We start from the raw sequence: 23994 nt of genomic DNA, 5'->3' as shown, positions 1-23994 counted from the left end.
ATACCGTAAATGAAGATAACAACAAAATTATCGAATTTATCGGCAGCACAAATATTTACCCGACAGATTTAATATTCAAGAACATATTGATATTTGTATTTATTAAATGTATCACCTGTGTATTATTCTCCTTTGATACTTCGATAGAAGCGTTTTCCCCTACGCCGTAAGTATATATATATATATAATATATGGGCTACCTTGAATCACCTTTAATCACTCCGCAAATAATCAATCATCTAAGTGAACACAATTGGCGTGACAATAAAATCTTTTATCATCCTGATGGAAATAAATTGAAGAAAATTTGATGGCAAATTTATTTTTCATTCTCTCTACCCAACGCAGCGTTGCAAGTTCGCAGGAATATTTAACAATTTTGGTGCCAAGCGTTAACCAGCACCATTCGGCGGAATAATTTGCCGTAGTGCCATAGTCTAGTAAACAAAGGTAATAACCAATATATTGACACGTAAATACTTTGTACTTTACAAATTGAAAGCGAAAACAGTAGATTTGTAAAACTATTGCGTTGCGCATATAAAATTTATCTTACTAAAATACATTTTTCCGAAAGAAAGACTATAAAAATAACAGACTTAACTAAAATTTTGACGATCAGTAGCGCATAAAATAGTCTCCAGAACGCATGACTTTACTTGAAGTTCTGAATACCAGGGAGACCAATCAAGTTGTTGTTCTTCCGAAACTGAGAACGAAGAGTAATCAGAAAACGAGCTAAGTACTGGATGTGCAACTTGCAAAGAAAGAAGAGAAAATATGAAATAGTAAAAAATATACCCTCAGAAAAAAATAAAATACAGAAATTAATAAGTAAAAAAAATATAAAAAATTTAAGAAATTAAAAAAGTAAAACATGGGCCAAATATAGTCCTGCAACCTTCACGTGGTGGACACTGGATACTATATCCAACGTAGTCTAACTGCATGCGCTACAGTAAAAATTCGCATTCAAACCACTTGCTGTCGGTTTCACGAACGCTGTATAAGTGAAAAATTATATTTTTTTCTGTCAATTTAATTTTTCACTTAGTTTCTTTCGTTATTTTTTACTTTAAGAAACTAAAACGTGTATCAGATCGCGATGAGCAGATCAAGAAATCTTCCGAATTTCCCCCGCTGGGCTGTCAATTCAAAACAAAGCAACTAAAATAAATCAGCACCCGTGAGCTACGATCTATACATCGAATAATAAAAAAATTCTTTTAAATTTAGCAAAATACAAATTCTGAATCACCTTTGAACTTAATTGATCAATACTGCTTAAGCACATATAGCGTACAAACAAATTAAATAAAAAAAATCATTTGACGTAAATTATTAAAAGTACAAATTAAAAATCAGTTTAAAAATAATTATTTTTTCTTTTGTTTCTTTAATCAGCAACATTCACATACAAAGCCATCTGCGCATTCAAATGCCAAATAAAGCGAAGAATAAATGAGCGGAACAAATAATTGAAAGCACATTAAAACGAATATTATATTGTCGAATACCGTGATAACCTTCTTCCAGGAGTGAGGTGAAAACCCGCTGGCGAAATGTGCTATTTGTGATGTGCTTCCCTTGCTGCTGCATGTTCACTCATTGCTTGGTTGTACAGCGTCAACAAGTTTTGCAAAACGCCTGCGAGCAGTGTGGCCAACTTTTCCTTTTCAAAAAGCACCAAATAGCGTTTTACCACACTAAAAGCATAAATTTTTTTTAATCATTAATTTTTTTCATAACAGTTTGTATTTAACAAAAGTAAAAAAATTAACAATATTTACATACATAAATCAATACACAAATCTTGTTCGCTCATAACGATTGAATAGCCTCCACAGATGATATGTTGAGTCATGAAAGAAAAATTGAATCGCAACAAACGAAAATGAATTTTAAAGGAGAAGAGTAATACTAAATGGCGCCGTAAGTAGAAATGAGCAAACAAATTTGTTGTTTTCATAATATTACCTCAAATATCGCCAAAAACCTTGTTTATCTTAAAATTTTAGTGCTAGACCAATTCTGCGGTCAGATTTGGATTCAGAACCAAGAGACGATGTACTTTACTCAGGTGGTAAAAAAGTCAAAATTTGTACAAATAGTTAGAAAAGTAATCCTTAACTTACCTGCTTACTAGCATTTTCAATGCGAATATAATTTAATAAGCTGGGTTTGCAACTTGAGCTTTTTATAAATCATGTTTGCATTTTAGTGCATTTAGATTTGTAGATACTTGTAAATTCAGTGCTGCCACAACTTTAAATATTTCAAATTATTTCAGGTTTTAAAATTCTGGGAGAAATTTGAGTTCAGAAAAAATACTAAAAAGGGCAATAGGCACTAAATTATATTTTTTTTTGCGTTTTAATTTTCAAAAAGCACTAAATCTAGTGCCTAAAGCACTAAGTTGGCAACTATGCCTGCGAGTAACCAAAACAAGCGTCCGCAAATTGAAGTCAAATAGCGCTACTTGCCCGCTCTTATCAATACTTCGCGCCACAAATCATCACGAATCTGAAATGCATGCTTACGTATGTATGTTTGTGTAAATACGTAGTAAATGTGATGGAGTCTGCATATTTATGAATAACTGAATTCATTTATTATTATTTATTGTTGTCGCTATCGAATCGCCGCCAACGATACCTTCACCTTTCACTTATACCTCACTCGCCCACAATGGTCTTACTCACTCTCTCTTTCTTGCAGTGTTGCCAGGTTGTAGATTTCGTCGTCATTTTGAAGATTTTTTACTGCCACGACGATTTGACGATTTTTATGACGCCATGACGACAAACTTGGCTGGTTCTCAACTTTGAAGATAGTTACATAGACAACTAAAAATTGCAGTGTAAACACTTATTGAGAGTCTACTATTCCTGCTAATACATAATTGTCGTATCGAAATTATATCATGTGGCAGCACTAATAGTAGTTATCGATGAGTAGTTTTCTTCTTTGTTCCATCACTATTTTGTGTAGTTTTTGGCGGTCAAATTCGTAAATTTTGCGTTGTGACGTTGTGCACTGGTACATATTTTATTGAGCGAAAGGAATTATGAATACAGTCTTTATCAAAACGTGTAAATATGAACAGTTTTTAATGCACATCGTTAAGTTGCAGTTCGAAAAAAATGAAGATGAAAAATCTGTGCAATTAAAAAATTTTTTTGTTAAAAGTAATGCGGATTTTAAAAATTCGTAAATAAGTTCCACTTTTTATTTTTTACCTATAGCAAAATGAACAAAATGAACGGACGGAATGTTGACGATTTTAACATGCCAATGACGATTTTTGAAAGCTAAACTGACGTTTTCTCACTTCAATGACCTGGCAACACTGCTCTCTTGTTTCTCACTTAAACTGTGATCACGTTTTCTACGCGTTATAGCTACTCACTTCACGTGATAATCAAATGATGGGCGTTGAATTGTTTGCATATACTTCATACATTTGCAAGTACTTATGTACTCATACATATATACACACATACATATATGGGCCATTATGTTATAAATCGTACACACTTTCATCTTCATAATCTTAGATTCGGCTAAAACTTTTTATAAGTTGTATACGCGCAATAGGAAAGGCATAAAAATATGTACATGAATGTATGTATGTCAGCATATAGCAAAAAATGTTATTAAGAGATATTAATATTTTTAGTTCGGATGTTTTACGATGGTTTATAAAAATTAAATGATGTATGACTTCAGTCAAGCGCCGCAGGATTCTCGTGTGCGACGCTAACAGCGAGTCGGTTTTCTTTAATGCTTTGTTTGCGAACAAACTCCACACAATATCTAGGGTAGGAGGCCTTCAAAAACTGAAAAAATGTAAAAAAAAATTTGATTTTAGGAAATTTAATTAGAATACTTACTACCGCAGTTAGTTTTTACAGGAACCCAAACTTATGTACGCCTTGCAGAGTGAGCTATTTATTATTAGTGATTTTGGTGAAATTTTAGGGTAGTTTCACGCAAAGTAAATAATTTTTTGGTGTTCATAAGCTATGGATCCTTCCTCATGAAGTAGGTAGTCAAGAAAACTTCAGTCAAATAATAGGAAAATGATTAAATAATAAACATTTTGTTAGGGTTGGAAGTGATTTCGAGCTATGGTTGCTAGCTAAAAATGAACTTTATTATATAAGCTCTTAAAACCATTTTTTTGTTACTTTACGATATATATAAAAAACTTCCCTTTTACCCGAATTTTATCGAATTTTATTCAAATCATTTTCATACACTATCTATTTCAAGACGTAAGTTTTAAAATATAATGGGAGAATAGAATCTGAAAAAAATGTATTTGTTTTAAGTCCCAATATAAGTAAAGATAGGCGACAGCGATAGAAAAGAAAAAAAACTGAGTATGTAAAATGTAAATAAATGTAATAAATAGTGGATTGAGACACCCGTTCTTTTTTTTAATTAGATAAAATTTAGCAGAGAAAAATCTAAAAGGAAATTTTTTTTGCTGAGCTCTAATCCGATAATCACCAGTAAACTAAAATGAGTTAAAAACAAAGTTAGAAGTATTTTTAAAGCAAAACTTTTTATGTTGAAAGCTCCATATACCTGTATAAAAAAGTGATTTCTTTAACCCGTACGATTTGCTAAATAATGACCCATAAAAACGAGTATATGCACATACATATCTGTGTACAAACCAGGGTTGTTGCGAATATTCGCAACCGCAATAACCGGAGCTTTTGCCAAAGGAATGAGAATGAAGAATTATTTTTAAAAAGCCAGTTTTGTTAGATTCTTCAAGTGAAGATGAAAGTCAGGAGGATACATCTGACATTTTCATTACATTTTATTAAGTATAATATTCCAACTTTTGACTCCAAGTACTAAATAAAATAAATATTATTAAAAATTACTAACTTTTATATTTTTTATTTACCTAATTAATTTACTTACCTAATTGTTTCTTAAAAAGAATGGCATTCGCATTCGCATCCGCCTAAAATTCCACATTCGCAACATCCCTAGTACAAACCTGTCTCTTCCAGCTATAACAATTACATGCGCACAATTACCAGCGAATTCAAGTGTTAATGTGAGCATGTGGAGGTTAGTATTTTTGTTTACTTGATGTGCGTGCGAGCCTCCATTTGGCCCCCTAATAAAAAATAGTGCGAATTTCATCGCTATATTATATACATATGTACATGTGGTGTTTGCTCTCTAGGCGAGGCGATTGAAAATTTTCAGCGCTCTGCTTTAACAACAAATCAATTAGTTACAGTCGAGTATACATACATACATAAATTGAATAATTTTAATTAGAAATGGAGCCACAAGAATTATAAGCGTAAAGAAAATCTACCCTGCAGAAAAAAAAATTATCAATTGATTAGAAAAAACACAGTTATAGTTAGCTTTTTTGTGGGATTTCTATAAAATATATAACTTGTAGTTAGCTGCAAATAGCTAACTTGAAACTAGTTGACAGGTGATGCAGGAGTAATGCAGACGCAATCGCCAGATTGTTTTCTTTAAACATGTTTCTATTTAAATATCCTGCTGTTCACAAATACTTTTTCGAATTGAGGACAAATAAAAGGAAGATCGAAATTTCATATCATTTTGAAGTTATGTCTGATGCAGTTCGAATAAGGGACCATTCGGTATTTTTTCCAGATTTCCGAATATCATGACGGAATAAAAAATAAGAGAGTAAAAAGTATTTCACGCCAAAAAAATGTAATATTACGATGGAATAAAAAATGATAGTGTAAAATAAAAATATTTTACACCAAAAAAATGTAGGTGTAAATTTTGTATGAATGACCCTTAATTAGACTGAAATTCCTCTAGCCATTAAACTACAATATTTTTCAGTGCCATTGCGTTTATAAAAATAGTGATGATGTTTGTTTCCACGTGGCAGTTTTTTTTTGGTAAATTCAATGCCTAGTGGAAATTCGGCATTATTTATTATTCTTAAAGTATAAGGTACGTATATAGTATATGTGACCTGGTCTACGAAAAGGGAGCTTACGTGCGAAAACTAGTTTTCTGTGAAAAAGCTGTTAAAAGTAAGCAACTCGTTTCGTCAGTTTCTCATTATCTCGTTAATTGTTCTCCGCGCCGGACGTCCAGTAAGTGTTGTTGTTGGTCCAGTAAGTGTTGTTGTTGGTCGGAATATTATAAATATAAATAATATATAAATAAATTATATTTTGTCGTATTTTTACTCTTCTTTCTCTACATTTTTAGTACACTTCTAAGCAAGTTAGAATTTTCTGCTTTTCACCACGTGAAAAAGCATCTCATCTTCCATCCGAATCAACCAAAAAGTGAAAATTGATTTTTTGACAACTAAGCCCCCTTTCCGTAGACCAGGTCACATAGTATATGTAAGTGCGTCACAAAAAAAAAACAAATTTAATACATATATCCTTGTGCATAAGTGCACCGGGCTTAATGTCATTGTATTTCTTTTTTTTTGTTTAGAAACTTTTTTTTGCGATAATGTGCCGCAAGACCCACACAATTGTAGCAACTTGCTGGTCCACACAAATTTGGTAGCTACCGCGTCCACACTCTTATTTTATATTAAATATGGATCAAATAGAGCAATTGAGAATCGAATAATGTCAATGAAAGAATAAACAAAAAAGTACTCAACAAAAATTTCGCGCAATTTGTTTACATTTACAGCAATTATATAGGTATGTATGTATGTATACGTAGACTTGTATGTATGTTTGTAAATACCCTGCGGGAAATGCATCTAACTATAAGTTAACTTGAAGTTGATTAGGAAGGAAATAAGGGCCACTATTGTATGTATATTTTCTTTGAGCGAAGCTAACTATATTTCTATGGAACGTAAAATATCAATAGGAAAAACAAAATATTTTTTTTAAATTTTTTTCCTTTTTTGTTTATTTAATTTATTTATTAAATTTCATATTTGTTTACACATTCTGCTGCACATTTCGATTACTTAACTGATTTTCGCCGACAAATAGTTTAAAAAAGATATTTCTAATGAGTTAAAAATTTCGGAATTTTTTTTTTGGAAATTTTTAAATATCGTGATACATAGGTGTCTTCTTTTTCGGTAAATAATGCAAAAAGAAACATTTCACACAAAAAGAAATATATTGAAGTGTATACGAAATGCATTAATTAAGGAAAGAGTTATTGACCTTAAATGAATACAATGTGTTTCCACCTTAAAACTTATTAGTTTCTACTAGTTGTAGGTACAAAAGGACCCAAAACATTTTAGGAAGGGGTAGACTCGAAACAAAACAGAAGGGTTAAACAAATATGACGTTATAAATTCAATATTACAAATTGAAGTAGACACGATATTTAATTGACAAATAAATATTTAAGAAATTTGGGGCCAAATAAACTTAATTGACGAATAATTCGAATTACTTAGTCGTATACTGTAATCGTGTATATTTTAATGTGCTAAGTGAAGCGACCATAATGCCGCGTATTGAAAAAAAAATTATGATTATAGTAAAATGAATATCAAAAAAATTTTACTCGATTATCGTAGATTTCTTCACGTATGCGCCTTTTAATATGCACATATGAATGGATGTACTCCTCAAAGCAAAGTATGCGAAATGAAATAATGCCAACAAAGTAATTGAGGCACAAGTTTGAATGAAATTTGGACTTTCTGTGAATATATTGCAGACGAACGTGACAAAGTCGTTATTTCCATAAAACCAACGAAAACAGATCACATAAAAAACCATGCATCTGACATTCGCAATGAATTCAATTTTTTGTTTTTTTCGATGAACATTAGAAAATTTGGCACGATTTGGTTAATTTTGCCATCACTCAGCCACACTCCTCCTCAGCAAGTAAGTAGTGTGTAGTTGCCAAACGCTTTTTTGGATTGCACACGACAGAGGCACACTGAATACCAAAAGCTTTCATCTGCTAGCACATTCGAACATCACGTGTGTTATTCGACTAGCTCTCAGACTGTCTACTTGATCGACTAATATTGTATGTCGAGTAGTAAATATTTGCTTGCTGTGAAACTTATAAATTTAAATATGTATTCAAATTAGTATGCATCTACATATGTACATATCGCACACCATCTTCAAAAGAGGCTTAACTCAAAAAGCACACCCGAAAATAGAACTGTGTGTGGATGGTACAGATCCAGCGCAATTAATATAAAAGCAGGTATAACGGCAGTTTTAAGGTTAGAGACTATAAACAAGAGGAAAAAATCTATTTTCAGTAAGGGGAGGTAAATCCTACGATCCGATTTATGTAAAACAATCGACCTAATGTTTTTAAGAGTTGTCTCCCTTTTGAAGATGGTATGCGATATGTGTGTGTGTATGTACAACATATTCCGCGCTTTTGTCTCTGTTGCTAAGTATATACAAGTTTATTTGCGGTGCTTGCTGGAGATTTGGAAATGTTTCGTTTATAAATAGTTCACATGAATATCACGTGCGTCGATGGTTCTCTAATACTATTAGTTAGAAATAAAAGCCGCACAGTTTTGCCTGTGTTATCAGAGTTAGCAATTTAGTAAATTTATTAGGTGGTTCGTTCGTTTGGCGATTCTATCGAACCGATTTTAAAACAAAGAACACCATTGCAAAGATATTATTCTGTAGATGAGACGAGTTTCAATATAAGTTCAAAACTACGGCCGAAAACGTCGTTTAAAAATTTCCGAATTAGCGTATAGTTATTGTTGCAACCAGTTCAATTTGAGTTGTTTTCGCATTTTGTTTTATTTCGTATTTGAAATTAAATTTTATGCATGATAGTGAATAAGACAATAGAGTGAAGGCAAAATTAAATGTAAGTCCGAAGATGAAAACAATGAGAAATACATAAGAATTAGGGTAACTGAAAGGGTAAGAATATTTATTGAAACTTTTCGAAAAGAATCGAAATAAATTCAGTTATAAGAAATTTTGTTATCGAAAATTATCAAGCTAACGAAATTTATCAAATTATCGAAGTTTATAGTCAACGAAATTTATCACATCGAATTATTCGCATCGAATTATTCAAATTGATCAATGTTTATTGTGTAGTCAAAATTTATAGACACAGAAAATTATTTGCAAACATTTACGGATAGTTATGGAGCGTCGGTGTCCATTCGAACGACATGGCCAAGCCTATGGAGCCGCTGTATTTTAATTCGCTGCACTATATCCATTTATAAAGCTCGTTCAGCTCATCGTTCCATCGTCTGCGGTACTCGCCGTCGCCAACGCGTAAAGGCCCGTAAATCTTCCGCAAAATATTTCTCTTGAATACTCTAAGCTGCTACCATTCAGTAGGGTGGACAAGTGTTCCCTCCATAATTAAAGTACGTTCTGAACATCGGTCACTAGATCGGCATGGTTGTTTTTACAGGAGTATGCCCTGGCCGTGAAACCTTCCGTAAGTCGCCTAACTCTCTGGTAAAATTTTCGGGCATTCTTCCTGTCGGCCAGCATTTCAAGCTCTTCGTTCCACTTCTGCCGTATGTCGGTTTGTAGTAAGAGTGCTCTCTGAGAGTAGGTGTGTGAGTCGAGTAGCGAATGCATCAATTGCATTGCTTCGCTTCTTCACTGGAGGGGTTTTTACGTGGCGGGTCCCAAACCCAGCAAAAATATGTACATCGTGATTTTTCTTAAATATATGTTTCGTGCTTTAACAAAACTCATATACATAAATCAAACTTTCAATAAAGCTTTATAGAGATTTATTTTGGAACGAATTTCCGTCATCCCTTGTCGAGTTTGGTTTATTGAGAGCTTTTGAAAATTCATCAAATTTTCATTAAAAGTTTTAACCTTGGCACAGAAAATTAATAAATCAATGCTAGTTTTTCTAAATTGCACATGTTATATGAAAAAATCCACAAAAGCAAAAAATATTAAAAATCATTGCGTATTTTCAGCCGCTTAAAACTTGCACTTCATTACACTAAAATTTAACAAGCTATAAAACCCAACAATTCTATAAAAATTCAAACTAAAAAGTTCTATATTTTAATGAAAATTTATTGAATTTTCCTAAGCTCTGTATAAAATTTGAAAGTTAGATTTATATGGCTTTGGTTAAAGTACGGCCATATTTTTATAAAAAAGATAAAAAACACATTTAGTTTTAAAAATCTTGCAAATATTCAATAAAAATCACCATGTACTAATTTTCGCTTCCCACTGTATATACAAAATTCGTAAAAAACGTTTAAACGTTTAGCTTTTTATTTTTTAAGTATATCAATCAGAAAAAAAAACAAAAGAGTTTCCTGGTTCTGTTTATTTCAATTTTTTATATGTTGACGATTTTTACATGCAAATAACGATTTTTGAGAACCAAACTGACGATTTCTCACTTCAGTTACCTGACACGCTTTCTTTTTTATTTCATTTTAATTTGCACAAATTTACATATGTACATATGTATAAGCACACTATTTAGTTTGCTCGATTTGTAAACAAAGCTTATCAGCAGTGAAAAATATACTATTGTGAACAACCTAAACGAGCGAAATTCACAATAGCGCTATTCTTCATCGAATGAGCGCAGTAATATCCAATGAAAATTCGTTCGATCAGCACTTTGGACCTCAATCGAAGATCGAATGCAACTCATAATAGAGGCCTTATGGAAAAAATTCCTTCCTGAAGGCGTTTAGAAACGCTCCTCATTTTGCCGACTGGGGTATGTAAACATATTCATTCCTTAAGTCTATTATTTTTGTCAATTTCCTTAGTACCACAAGGACCTAATTCAATTCCAACCATTTTTACATGTGGGTAAATACATACATACATATGTACATAAAAATGTATCAAACTTCGCCAGTTTAATGCCAATTCTATGTAGGCATCAGTAATCAGTAGAAGAAAAAGAGGTGCACATAAAAATCGCTGCCTATTTTCAGGCGCACATATATATGGATTTTGCTATAACAGTCAAAGCCTAAAACAAGTGACATATCGTGAGTTACAGATTAATTTCGGTATCAAACAAACAAATACACAACATACATACATACATACATACCCAGCAGCCATACCCAGCCAGTGCTTGAAATATGGCCATACGTGAAATGCATTTCTTGCAGGACGATAATTTTCATAAAACGCTTGGATCACCGAATATCGCTCCATGACTAAATGAAAAAATAGAATAAAAAAAATAGGTAACATGTAGAAAATAGTTGCTGTCAAAGATTTGCTCTGGGGTGATCACTCCATAAAACCGCCATGCTTTACCACCATGCGCTGAAATTTTAGAATTTTTTTTGCTTCCGGACCAAAGTTATTACTTTTACGGAACACAAAGTTTTTGAAACGGTTGGAGCATGCACACAAATTAGGCTTACGTTATTTAGATTGGCTTTTTTTGCGAAATGTGGCAAATATGTTCACTGATAGGGAAGTGCCTATCCAACCACATGTCCTGCGCTAAATTTTTGTATGAATTTGATTTTTTTTTTCAACCATGCCCTCCTATCGCATTTCGTGAATTGTGGGGATGTCAGCCTGGTATTTTTTTTATGACATCCAGCACTTGGAGATAGGTACCTCGCTTAAAAAGGGTCCGAAAATGCCGTGTACATATATCCGTAAAAAATCTTAGTCCTTGTTGCGTTCGGTAGGGTTTCGTGGCGGGTCTCAAGTCAAGCGTAGAAAATATTGCTGGGCGTTTTCCTGCTCACATTAGCTCGCTTCCAAACTGGTGTTTGGTTTCTACCCAAAACTAGCCTGGAGCTTTAATTAGCGGCAGTGTAATTCTTGTCACCAGCGCAGAGTACGCCTGTTTGGGTGAATAGATGTACATTAGGGTGCATCGAAAAAAAAGTTGGGGGTTTTCCACGATAATTATAAAACTCATGATATTTTAAGAATTTTTCCAAAGTAGTTCGGAAAAATAATAAGACTTACGTGAGCTAGATTGATTTGAGAATATCTTAAAAAAAATGTCAAGCATTTTCATGCAAACCTTTTAAGCAAAGCTCTCCTATCATCTGAGGGGATTAAAAATTTTATTTATAAAAAAAAAATCGATTTTTGGAGCTATTTTAGGAAAATTTAAAAATTTTTCAAATATATCCTTTACATCTTCGATTGGGAAAACAGTACCAATTATTGTGCATGGAGAGTGATGCACCCTAATGTACATACATACATATTTATGTACATTAGTCTGTGCCATATTTGATAGACAACATTTTTTTTTAGCTACGAAGCATATGCTTCGGATAGGTTTGTTTCTTGAGGCAAAGAAATTAAAAAAATCGGATAACGGACATACGAGCTTAAAGTCTCGAAAGTTGCGCAAATTCATGGAGTTATACATGAAATCAGTCAGTAAAAAAGCTTATTTATATAACATTACTTAATGTATAATTGCTCTCTTATCTTAAATGTGGCTAGAAATTTCAAGTTTTTAAATTATAGAATTTTTTCTTGTAAATCGGCAGTTTTCTAGATTTTTTTCTTAACTACGCTTCCGTATTTGCTTTAGATAGCTCAGTGTTCTTTTCCTTGAGTGGCTTTAACTCATGAGACTTCACTGCTTCTTCATCATTCCATGGTTGCACCTTAGCCGTTCCAAAAAATACGAACAGTAGATTTCCAAAGAAACTAATAGATGCCGCTATGAAAAATATAACACGCCACTGATCAGGATTTTTCTGTAGAATAGAGTTTTTAAATAAACAACTGAATCTCAGAAATCGAATGTTAATTACGAACCGCATCTGTAACAACGTATCCCACCACTAATGGTGCAATGGCGCTCATCACTTGAGAACTCGCGTTGGTTATGCCAACTAGTGTACCGGCGAAATTGGGCGTCAAGTCAATATGATTCACTTGGAAACCCAAATGCGTTGCAGCGCTAATACCCACAGTCAATGTCAATAATGTAACAGCCAAATCAACCTGATCGCGTGTCATATAACCCAACCAAATAAGCGTCACCACCGGTATCCATAGGCCGATGGTGTTGAATAGTTTCCGACTTGCAGTTGCGCTGATGTGATTATTCTTCTCCAAGAAGTTTGCGATTGGACACAACGCCAAGCCCAAAAGAAACATTGTCAAGTAGGGGAGCGCCGAGAGTAGCGCATTACTCTTTATATCCATGCCAAGCACACTCTTCATATATGAAGGAATTTGAGTTAGTAGCGTCCAAAAAACCCACGAATTAGCGCAATGTGACACCAAGACCACGAAAAATGGACGTGAGGTTAATATTCGCCGCCATGGCACAGGCAATGCGCCTTTGCTTTCTTCTTGCTTCGCATTGCTCTTCAGAGACGCTTCAATAAGTGCTCTTTCAGCCGTACTAACTTTCCGGCATTCACTTGGAGAATTTGCACCCCACAAAATCCACGTCACCGACCAAAGGAGACCCACACCGCCAGGTATATAGAAAAGGCTAGGCCAACCCATGCTCGAGGAAGCTAGCACACCACTCGCTGCAAGTATAATTACAGTGCCCAGTTGAGCGCCCGAATAACTGTAAGCAGCTAGAGAGCTACGTTCCTCCACGGGCGACCATTTAGCGACGAGTGTATGTATTGCGGGCATCGTAACGCCTTGACCCAAACCTTGGAGGAAACGTAGGAAGCAAATTAACTTCCAGCCACCAATACTGGCGCCCAGTGGCGTCAGCAGAGCCATAACGCTGGTAATAAACAAGCTGGACAAAAGCAAGACTTTACCGCCGAAACGACGCGCCAGTATGCCGCCGGGCACTTGTGTGAATATATAGCCACAAAAGAAGCTGCTGAGAACGCGCGATTTTATCTTTTCCGACCAGTGGTATTCCTGCGCAGTAAATGAGAATATGTAGTATTAAATGAACATATGGAGCATATTAGCAAATTTTTAGTTGCTAGCATAAAGCTTACTGGAAAGTCTGGATTCGCTGCTTTATTATCCATCATGGCTACAACTGCTACAGAGAGATTGACGCGCATCGCAAATGCGGCAGCAAAGCCAATGCAAATCATAAAACATTGAAAATGGCGCCGCCCGAATGTGGGCACTTTTACTGCAGAAAATAATGGAAATAATCATTACTAAAATATTATGATTGCACAAATGTATTTGTAAAAATTCAGAGATAAATAAAATACGTCTTCAAATTTTTTAAATAAATAAAAAGATATTGTGAAAAATTGCCCTGTCGCTTTTTAAAGGACAATTATTGCAGTATAAGTTTTCATAAAATTCTTTATAAGGTCTTATCGCCGATACGGTGTGCAAGTCGCAAGTCCTTCATGCACCAACTGATTGGACCATGTCAGAGTGGCTTTAAACCTTCAGGTGCAGTCATCCATTCAGACCATTTTCAAAACACGTCAAAAGCTATAGAAGACATAAATAAATCGGTAAACACCACACACAAAAAAAGAGAATCCCACGCGGATGTAGAAAATGTGATTCACTTTCGAAATAGAACGATGCTAATGACGTACACAGTTGATACTGGCATCATGGGCCTTAAATCCAGAGGCGCCAGTTTAGCATATTCACGCTTTGAAAAAGAGGCAATTTCGAGCCTAGTTTCCGGACAACATAAAAACGTTGGCTGTGGTCGATCGCCATGCAATGGCAAACCTCTGAGTGTATTGAGTCATGAAAAACAGCTTCTTATAAAAAAATGCAATCCACGTTCGGTGTAGGCTCCTCTCCTTTGAGTGACAACATTAAGGCGCACGCCACAAATCAGAGCGGAAGCTCGGCCAAACACACACATATTGTGGAAGCGCCAATCTGTGTATCTATTATTATTATTGTATACGGGTGTTTCCAGCGGAAAGTTTACCGCGAAAAAAAATTCATATATCTAATTTATTTATGGACCAATTCTTCTTAACCGACTTTAAGCAAAGGAGGAGTTTATCAGTTCGTCGGAATATTTTAGTTTTTTTTTTTTTGTTTTATGTATGTTACCGCATAACTTTGGACCACATCAACTAATTTCGATAATTTCCGATTTTGTATCGGAAAGGTAGTATCTCAGAGGTGGTCCCATCTGGTTTAGATACGATCATTGGATCGTGAATAAATAACGGTACTCCTAAATTTTTATATGAGAATTGAAGTCGGTTTTATCTTTTGCTTAAAAATTACTTGTTTACTAATCAAAACTCACAATCAAAATTAAACATATCCAGCAGGGTGGCATGCACATATTCATTCAATTAGCTCCCCACTAGTCGCGCAATTAGGAATTGAAATTTTGTATGTTAAATCGAGCGCAACACTCTCTCTCAGTTTGACAATTTGTCTGCATCCAATATTTATAATCTTGAATTCTGCGGTTTATGACGACACACCGGACTGCTCTCTCTTTTGTTATCAGTTTCATAAGGGTTACGTAACTGCGATAGATAATAATTCTAATAGTATGACAGATGAGTTTTCTAATCTTAACGTAAAAAAAAACCCGATTCGGTGCTGTTTTTTTATTTAAATAGATATTTACATCATATCATAAGCACAAACATTTTCAAGTATTTAATGAAGTTACAGGCCACTGCGAACTTCATACACAGATAACACGGCGTATGAGTAACATTATTCTTATTTTGATGCACATAAGTATACACGTATACACATATATGTATGTACATGAGTAATCTAAATAACGCTATCTAGTAATATCATTGCTTTAGAGAACTTACATTTTGGCACGCTTGAGGAATTATCATTTAACACCATTTTGATGAAAGTTAATTAACGTTAATTATATGAAACTATGTCTCAACTATGTGTTTTATTAGGAGGAAATGCACTTCTTAACAGCTCTGTAGCTGCTAAGCTTCTAAATGAAAATTTTAAGATACCTTAGTGAGGATTTGATAGCTCATCAACCGCATTTTGGCTGCAATATAAAAAACCACACATTTGCAAAAAGATTATTTCATAAGATAAAACTTAGCTATAAAATATAACAAAATACATATAAATATTTAAATAAAGGTACACAGGCATATACATATGTATGTACATATTCATATGTATTCCAAAGCAAAATATAAAAAAAACAAAGAATTTCGCCGAGAGGTAAACATTATCGAAGGACTGCTTGTTTCAGTTAAGTTGAAGATTCTATGGAACTTCTTACTTAAGCCTATTCAAATAATGACTGATATGCTTGCATAGTATGAGTATTATCGCAATCAGTTGATGGAAATTTTTTAATCTTATAAGAAGAGTTTTGCAGGTGTAAAATATTTTTAGAATCTAACTCACTGAATCTTGATGGATATCGAGAGATATAGTAATGAGTGGAGTTTGATAGGAAAGAACACTGTGTAACAGTGAAATAGAACTTTTTCTCCTAAAATCGGTTGAAGATTGGTTCGAATAATTTACCAAACTGTGTTTAAAATTTCTATGACAACCTTAAATTCTAAACATCGCAGGCTAAATGGTTTCTTTAATGGCTTGAGCAAGATTAAAGAAAAAATATGGAAAATGTTTGAAACTGGAGATTTCTGAGCTGAATCTAAAGTAATTTTGCAAGGCAATTTCGAAAAATTATTTACTTTTGCCGTCATATCTTTGGGATTTATAATTGGATCTAAAAGCATGATATATTGATATTCTTATCTCGAGGAGACTTAGTGTGATGCGGTGAATTTTTTTCCTTGTACAAAGTACCGAGAGGAGGTAGAGCCCTTCATGTTAAACCAGCTGGCCTATAAGCCTTTCCTCTTCCCTACTAAGCCTCTGTAAAGATGTCTCGAGACGTACATATATGGGGTAAGATGTTCAATTAATACAGCTCTACTGTGTAGCTCGCCTACAGCAATTAGTTTGGAAAATTCAAAGACCGCTGGAAATAAAGGAATTAGACATAGCAAGCGCTTTTAGCAGTGCCATATGCCACTATGCAACAAGTGTTCTCTCTCCACGCCTATGGATCTTCACGGCCGTTGCGTGCCCGATCTTACTTTATGGAACCTTAGTCTCATGGCCCACCCTCAATAAGTCAACAATGTTTAAACAGTTTAAAGGGGTATGAATAAGTACGGAGCGCTATGCCCCTCACCTAATGAAGCCCTGAAAGCAAATCTGATTTTGCTGGACGTATTTGCTCGAGAGATAGCCGTTATAGCAGCCTTAAGTCTTAGAGAGGCAAGTTCCTGGACTCAGAGTACATCCGTCCGCCACTTGAAAATCTTTGGCACGATGATGCCCATATCGATAGTTGCAAGTACTGACTACTTCGTACCATAAAATATTGAGACATCTGAATTTATACTCTCGAGTACTCGAGAGTAATCGTTTGCTCAGCATTTTGGTAAATATATGTCTACATTTTTTTCGATTCCTCTGGTGCATTGTTAAAAAAATATATCGTCGCTGTTTTGTTTGGGTATAAAAGTTCATCGTACTTGCAACACACAAGGATTTGTGCTAAATGTGTAATAGGGGTACACGTAAAATCGTAAGGAAATGAATATACACAATACAGATGTACTTTTATAGGGAATTCTTCCTGAACGCTACATGCCAATATATCTTTACCTTAAAGAAGCTTTGACATGGCAGAAATAAACTCGTAGGTCTGCCATTTAAACACAAATTTTGTGCTGAATAAATGTGTCAATTGTTTCCTCTCTCTAAGATTTTGCTTCTGACTTTACAGGGCAGTACCGGAAACTGTCTTTCAACTCACCACAATCAATTTAAATTAAATTAAAAAAAAATATACGGATATATAAGTTTCTTTTTAAAACAATGAAATGAATAAAAGAAAGTTAAATTGAAAAAGAAAAAATGTACAAAAAAGATTTTTAAAAATTAAATGAATATAATTTATTTTTCTCTTAAAATAATAAAATCTACAAATTTAATTAATAAATAATAATTCAAAAAGGATGAAAGTAGTTTTTGAAAATTAAAAACAAATAAAAAATAATTCTAAAAATTAAGTTACATGCATTAAAAAAATATATATTTTTGTTTTTTTTTAAATAATACAATCTAAAAATTAAAAGAAAATTAAACTGAAAGAAAAAAATTTATTTAACAAAGAAAAAAATTTAAAAAGTTCCCCAAAATTTAATTTAATTTAAAAGAATAGTATTATTAAAAGAAAATTAGATCAAGAAAAGAAAAAAAATAAATAAATGAAACAAGTAATTTTTAAGTAGGAAACAGAACCGGCTTCAGTTCTCATATAAAAATTTAAGAGTACCGTTAAATTCTTCATGATTCAATGATTTGGATCTAACCCACATTAGTATGGAACCGCCTCTGTGGTACCACCCCTCTTCGAAAAAAAATAAAAAATTATAGAAAAATAGAAATAGATTAACGTAGTCCAAAGTTTTTTGGTAACCCGTTTTTTATTTAATTTCATTAAATTTGGCATCAATTACTACAAATGTTAGTACGTATTAAGATTATTATTAGTACGTAGTAAGATTATATAATAAAATCTGTATTAAAAATTCTTACATAGTAGCATCACAACGCATTTGTCTGTAATAACAACTTAAACAAATAAGACGACACATTCTTAAACATTTAAGAGACACTTAAATATTTCTTACGAACTAACGGTTATGTAAGTTCGCTAAAGCCCATCAAACTGCTAACTGAGACTCCCTTCTAGTGATTGGTACATCACTCGTCATTTCTACGTTAAGCGGCTTCATTTCATGACTCTTTCCCACTTTCTCATCATTCCACGGTTGCACTTTGGCGCTGCCGAATAAAATGAAGAGTAAATTTCCAAAAAAGTTTATACCACCCGCAATGAAAAATATTTTACGCCACTGGATGGGATTGCTCTAGAAGCGGATAGAAAGGGAAGAGAATAAATGAAAATGAATACGAAAAAAAAAATTTGCAAGCAAATTTAATTTAGCGAAACTTACCGTATCGGTGACAATGTAGCCCACCACTAACGGCGCTATGATGCTCGACACGTTGGCAGCACAATTGGTAAGACTTACAAGCGTGCCGGCAAAGTTTGGCGCCAAATCGATATGATTAACCTGGAAGCCCAAATGCAGTGTTGTGCTAATGCCCACAGTAAATGTCAACAGAGCTACGGCCAAGTCAGCCTGGTCGCGTGTCATGTAACCCAACCAAATAAGTGTCACCATTGGTACCCACTGGCCAATTGAATTAAAGAGTTTTCGACTAGTGGTCACACTCAAGCGGTTGCCCTTCTCTATGTAATCGCTTAAGGGACAGCATGCTAGACCCAAAACCAACATAGCAAAGTAAGGCAGTGCCGATAGTAGGGCATTGCTTTTGATATCCATGGCCAGGACACTTTTCATATAAGTGGGTATTTGTGTCAGTAGCGTCCAAAAGCACCAAGTCGACGAGCAATGTGTCACCAGTAACACCAAGAATGGACGCGATAGAAATATTTTCTTCCAAGGTACAGGCAAAGTGGATTTATCATCGTCCTGTTTAACGCTATCACGTAAAGATGACTCTATGAGAGCCCGTTCTGCTGCGCCAATTTTCGTACATTCGCTAGGTGAACTTGCGCCCCAAACTATCCATGCCACTACCCATATAAGACCCAAACCGCCGGGTATATAGAAAATACTGGGCCAACCCAAAGATGAGGAAGCGAGCAGACCACTCGTAGCCAACATAATGACAGTACCGAATTGTGAGCCCGAATAACTGTAGGTGGCCAATGAGCCACGTTCTTGCACAGGCGACCATTTGGCTAGCAAAGTATGCATCGAAGGCACAGTCACACCTTGACCAATGCCTTGCAGGAAACGCATGAAACAGAGCAACTTCCAACCACCAAAGTCCACGCCGATTGGTGTGAGTAGCGCCATGACGCTGCTAATGGATATGCTGCTGAGTAGCATCACTTTGCCACCGAAGCGACGCGCCAGTATGCCGCCAGGTATTTGCGTGCAAATATAGCCACAGAAGAAGCTGCTGAGTATGCGCGACTTAGTCTTCTCCGTCCAGTGATACTCCTACAAATGAATGTTTTCGTACAAAAGTTTTTTTTTTGCATTTTGCTACTCACTCGAAAATTCGGATTCGCCGCTTTGCTGTCCATCATGGCCACAATTGCTACCGAGAGGTTAACGCGCATAGCGAACGCTGCAGCGAAGCCCAAAAACATCAAGAGGCACTGCAAATGTCGCCTGCCAAATGTCGGCGGCAGCACTTTAGACAGCGGGGATTTATTAATATAATATCGTTTATAGAGCGCTGTGATTAAAGCAATTAGTTTACTTACATTTTGTAACGCTGGAAGAGCGCCCATTTGTTACCATATTGACGACAAGCTAATGCACGCTAACTTAACGCTGGAATTGCACGCGAGTTAACACTTCCTAACCGCTGTGTGTCGGTTAAGCTTCTGAATCTAATTAAAATGCTAAGTGTTGAACTGGAAGCGTAAAATGATAGCACCTTGACAGATATGTGTGTTATATATGTATGTACATACCCATCTAATGATAAGGCCCAAATGAACATGTTAATCGGATTAAATCCTTAGATAAATCCATATGGCAAAACAGACGTTGGGGGACAGCGTAAAAAATACAAAACGATTCTAATGTATTCGTGTGTACTTACATATCTATGTATATATGTATCTATACCTACAAGGTGTGGAATTTGAAAATTTAAAATTGCGCTGAAATCTCGCGAAAAATTAGCCGAATATTAGAAGGGTGTTTTACCCATTTTAGTTTTTTTGAAAACCTAAACATTGCTTAAAAATCGCAGAATGTAAATGGGTTACAGTTTCGACGTTATAAAAAGTGAGAGAAAACATATTTTCAATAACATCATTTGTATATTTTAAGCTACAAATTTAAGACATATTTATAGTTGGTGTGCTTACTAAATACAACATTCATAATAAAAACTTAGTATCCAGCTCTCAAGAAAAGCAAAAACTCCATACAAAATGACGCATAAGAAATGGTTGAGATATTTTTTTGTTTAAAATGTCCTTAAGACAGTACGCAGTTTTTAAGAAATTTGGTACGCTTTCTACTACGGTTTTCTAAAGTTTGTTTTTTGTGAAAAACGAGCAGAAGGCAATCCATGTTGGCAACAAAAATATATGCCCATTCCATTATTTCCGTTTTCCGTTTTCTTAAGAGCTAGAAACTAAGCCAAAATGTTGACTGAAAGGTATAACACTGAATTTTCGCTAAACGAATTTTCGAGTTCGAATGAAATTGAATAGTGTTAGATGTGTTTATGCAAGTCAAATTACAGGAAGCCGAACACCAAGAGTCGGTAGTTTGCACATTTTCCAAAATTTTTAGAACTTACATTGCACAAGAAGCACAAGAGCAGCGGTAGTCGTCTTCAGTTTGAAATACTAAGTCCAGTTCCAGGTGCTTCACGATTTGCAGGTTGTTGGTCGCCACCTTCCATAAGGTTTATTAATGGCGAAAACAGATTTTCCTCTAAATCATGCGAAACCTGCAAATCGCGAAGTACCTGGAACGGGGCTATTATGTTGTGTTTAATTCAAGCAGTTATTTTGCGAAATGTTAGCAAAAGAAATAATTTCAGTACAAAATCGGTGCAAACTCGGATAATCAGTACATTTCGCTTACTAATTTTGGGTTCTCAAAAATCAGTACAATAAAAAAATTGATTAAAGCAGCGTATCTGGCCACCCTACTGATACCAATGCACATACATACATATCTACGGATACATGTGCACATGTAATTAAGCATCTATAAGCTTATCTTAAGTTAAAAATAACTTGGACCAAAATATAAGACACCGTCTTTGTTGATTTTTTTTTATGTTGAATAAGTAAAAGACTTATTCTGGTGGGTGGACTCCTCCTAAACGACCGAAACGATTTCAGTGACAATTTTTATGTGTTTGAATGGGTCCCTGTATAATGAAAGTTCACAACTTAAAACGCCAGGTGGCGCTGGAGTCGAGTTATTACTCAAAATCGTATTTGTGATCCGATTTGACTCATACTCGAGATATATATGTATTTGTAACGATAGGGCCAATACAATTGCAAAAAAGATGCGCAAGGTGGCGCTGGAGCCAAGATATTGCTAACAATCGTCAATTTGGAGAACAAAGTGAAATCACCCCCGTTAAATCAACCATCAGAACCATTGTGGGCCTTCCTTTACGTTGACTAAACAGAATGTGGGCCAATGATACTCACCAGTTTGAAAATTGCCACCAACTAAACTATACAGATTCAAGGACGATTCACCATCGAGCCGCAAGGACTTCTTCCCGGTATAACGCTTTCGCCAGGTTATTTAAGACGGCAATGGAGGATATGCCTACTGTCGACCACAAAACTAAACGTGAACGTTAATTGCTGGCGAAAACGTTGGACCAAATGTTTCATTAAAAAAATTAATTTTGGGCGGGACGAAGTTCGCCGGGTCTGCTAGTTTTTTATAATTTTCAAATGCTGAAAAGAAAACAAAAATAAATAAAAAATCTGGCGGACGAACTGAGGGAACGGTAAAGTATTTTAAACTCTCAAAAAATATGCGTTTCAGAGAATCTGATTATTTCAGTTTTCTCTTGCGGCGAGAACTCCCACCAGAGTCAAAAGAAATTATTTTGCGGGATTAAGTCCATTAGGTATTTGAAACTCAGCCTAGTGTAATTAGTCAAAACCACTGGAACGATCGATCAATTTCGTGTCCAAAAAAGCGCTGTACGATAGTTAATAAATAAATGGTTAATATGTTCTCCGAAGAAGAAATGTCGTCGTTTCTGAATATCCACAGGAGCAAGTAGGAGTAGGGTAGTTGCGCCTCATGACTTCGTACTCAAAGTTGGAGTAGTTAGGATATTAATCCGCAACCAAAATATGTATGTGTGTTAGTTAATGATCTCGCCTAATGATTAAAGAACTACAATATAATTGTTCGGATGGCACAATACAAATATGTACGCACATATAAAGGGTTAGTTAATGGACTTTAGACATTTTCACAAGCGAAACGAATTTTTCAATCCCATATAAATTAACAGTCGAGCGAACCAACATTTCGTTATCTATTTAAACTTCGTCAATTCAAAAAAAAAAAAGTAGAGTATGATCTTGAAAAAATTCCAAAGTTAAACTTAACTATCAAAAACAATGCGAGTGGTTCTTAGAACAAATAAATATGACTATTTTTTAGACTACGGAGCATCCCGATTTTCGAGGATTATTACTAGTACCTATTTCATTATTTATCGAAATTATTTCAAATGTTTTAAATGCACAAAATCTAGCCTTATCTAAAAACTAGATAATTTAAAATTACGTCCGAGGAAGTTGGAATTTGAGGCATTAAACACATACGACAGTAAATCTAAGCGAGTTAATCTCAAAATAATAAATCCATATACATACATACATATGTGCAAATATACGTAGAAAGACGTATTTGAGTAAGAAAGATTTTATAGCTCTTACGTGTGTTGAACTATATACCTCCCCATTGGCTAGTGCGTAACATGCAGCAGCAGCAGCAGCACTGATAAATATCATTAAAATAAAAGAAAAAGATAATATTAGTTTTGTTTACAACCTAGGTTATGGTCTGTTTTAACACTAAAATTTTGTCATGCTTGCCTGCATTAAGGCAACAGCAGACAGATGTACATTTTATTTTTTATTTATACATTGGGAAAATATTCCGAAAGCACAGACGTCAAGAGCTATGAATAGAATAAATTGGTGTGCAGATAATGCCTTATTTGATTTTAGTTTTATCTAGTTAGTTATCTGAGTTGTTAACGATAGTCTACACCCAGTGGTTAAAGGTGCTTTTAACATTTGTTCGCGCACCATTTGAAAACGATGGAAAAACGGGTTTCTTTAAAACGAGAGGCCAATTTCCAAGTGGATTGGAGTGGATTTTTGCCATGAAAGAGCTTTCCGTAAAAAACCCGTTTACTGCAGATGTGATTAGAGATGGAGTTCTTTTATCAAAATTCGGAATGAATTTCTGGTAAATTAGCGGGTCTATTTCGT

At 34.7% G+C, this 23994-nt stretch overlaps 2 protein-coding genes across 2 annotated transcripts; both read right to left on the bottom strand.

Moving 5' to 3' along the window:
• Positions 1-12487: 12487 nt before the first annotated feature.
• Positions 12488-15722, bottom strand: LOC118743890 (putative inorganic phosphate cotransporter). The gene is made up of 4 exons (XM_036476652.1): positions 15686-15722; positions 13904-14046; positions 12741-13820; positions 12488-12679 (listed from the first exon to the last, which is right to left on the bottom strand). The coding sequence occupies exons 1-4, from the start codon at positions 15720-15722 to the stop codon at positions 12488-12490; spliced, it is 1452 nt and encodes a 483-aa protein (XP_036332545.1).
• A 2879-nt stretch (positions 15723-18601) lies between these two features.
• Positions 18602-20271, bottom strand: LOC118743889 (putative inorganic phosphate cotransporter). The gene is made up of 3 exons (XM_036476651.1): positions 20029-20271; positions 18896-19975; positions 18602-18808 (listed from the first exon to the last, which is right to left on the bottom strand). The coding sequence occupies exons 1-3, from the start codon at positions 20269-20271 to the stop codon at positions 18602-18604; spliced, it is 1530 nt and encodes a 509-aa protein (XP_036332544.1).
• Positions 20272-23994: the final 3723 nt, after the last annotated feature.

Source organism: Rhagoletis pomonella, unplaced genomic scaffold (assembly GCF_013731165.1).
Source record: "Rhagoletis pomonella isolate Grant_MI unplaced genomic scaffold, Rhpom_1.0 Rhpom_scaffold_00007, whole genome shotgun sequence".
Lineage (NCBI taxonomy): Eukaryota > Metazoa > Arthropoda > Insecta > Diptera > Tephritidae > Rhagoletis > Rhagoletis pomonella.
The sequence above is the reverse complement of the archived record's forward strand: the minus strand, read 5'-3'. Positions and strand labels throughout refer to the sequence as shown.

Coding starts and splice junctions, on each gene's coding strand:
- LOC118743890 (XM_036476652.1), bottom strand. CDS start 15,722: ATGGTGTTAAATGATAATTCCTCAAGCGTGCCAAAAT. Junction 13,821..13,903: donor CAGCGAATCCAGACTTTCCA/GTAAGCTTTATG, acceptor TTTACTGCGCAG/GAATACCACTGGTCGGAAAA. Junction 12,680..12,740: donor GATACGTTGTTACAGATGCG/GTTCGTAATTAA, acceptor TCTATTCTACAG/AAAAATCCTGATCAGTGGCG.
- LOC118743889 (XM_036476651.1), bottom strand. CDS start 20,271: ATGGGCGCTCTTCCAGCGTTACAAAATGTAAGTAAACTAATTGCTTTA. Junction 19,976..20,028: donor CGGCGAATCCGAATTTTCGA/GTGAGTAGCAAA, acceptor ATTCATTTGTAG/GAGTATCACTGGACGGAGAA. Junction 18,809..18,895: donor GCTACATTGTCACCGATACG/GTAAGTTTCGCT, acceptor ATCCGCTTCTAG/AGCAATCCCATCCAGTGGCG.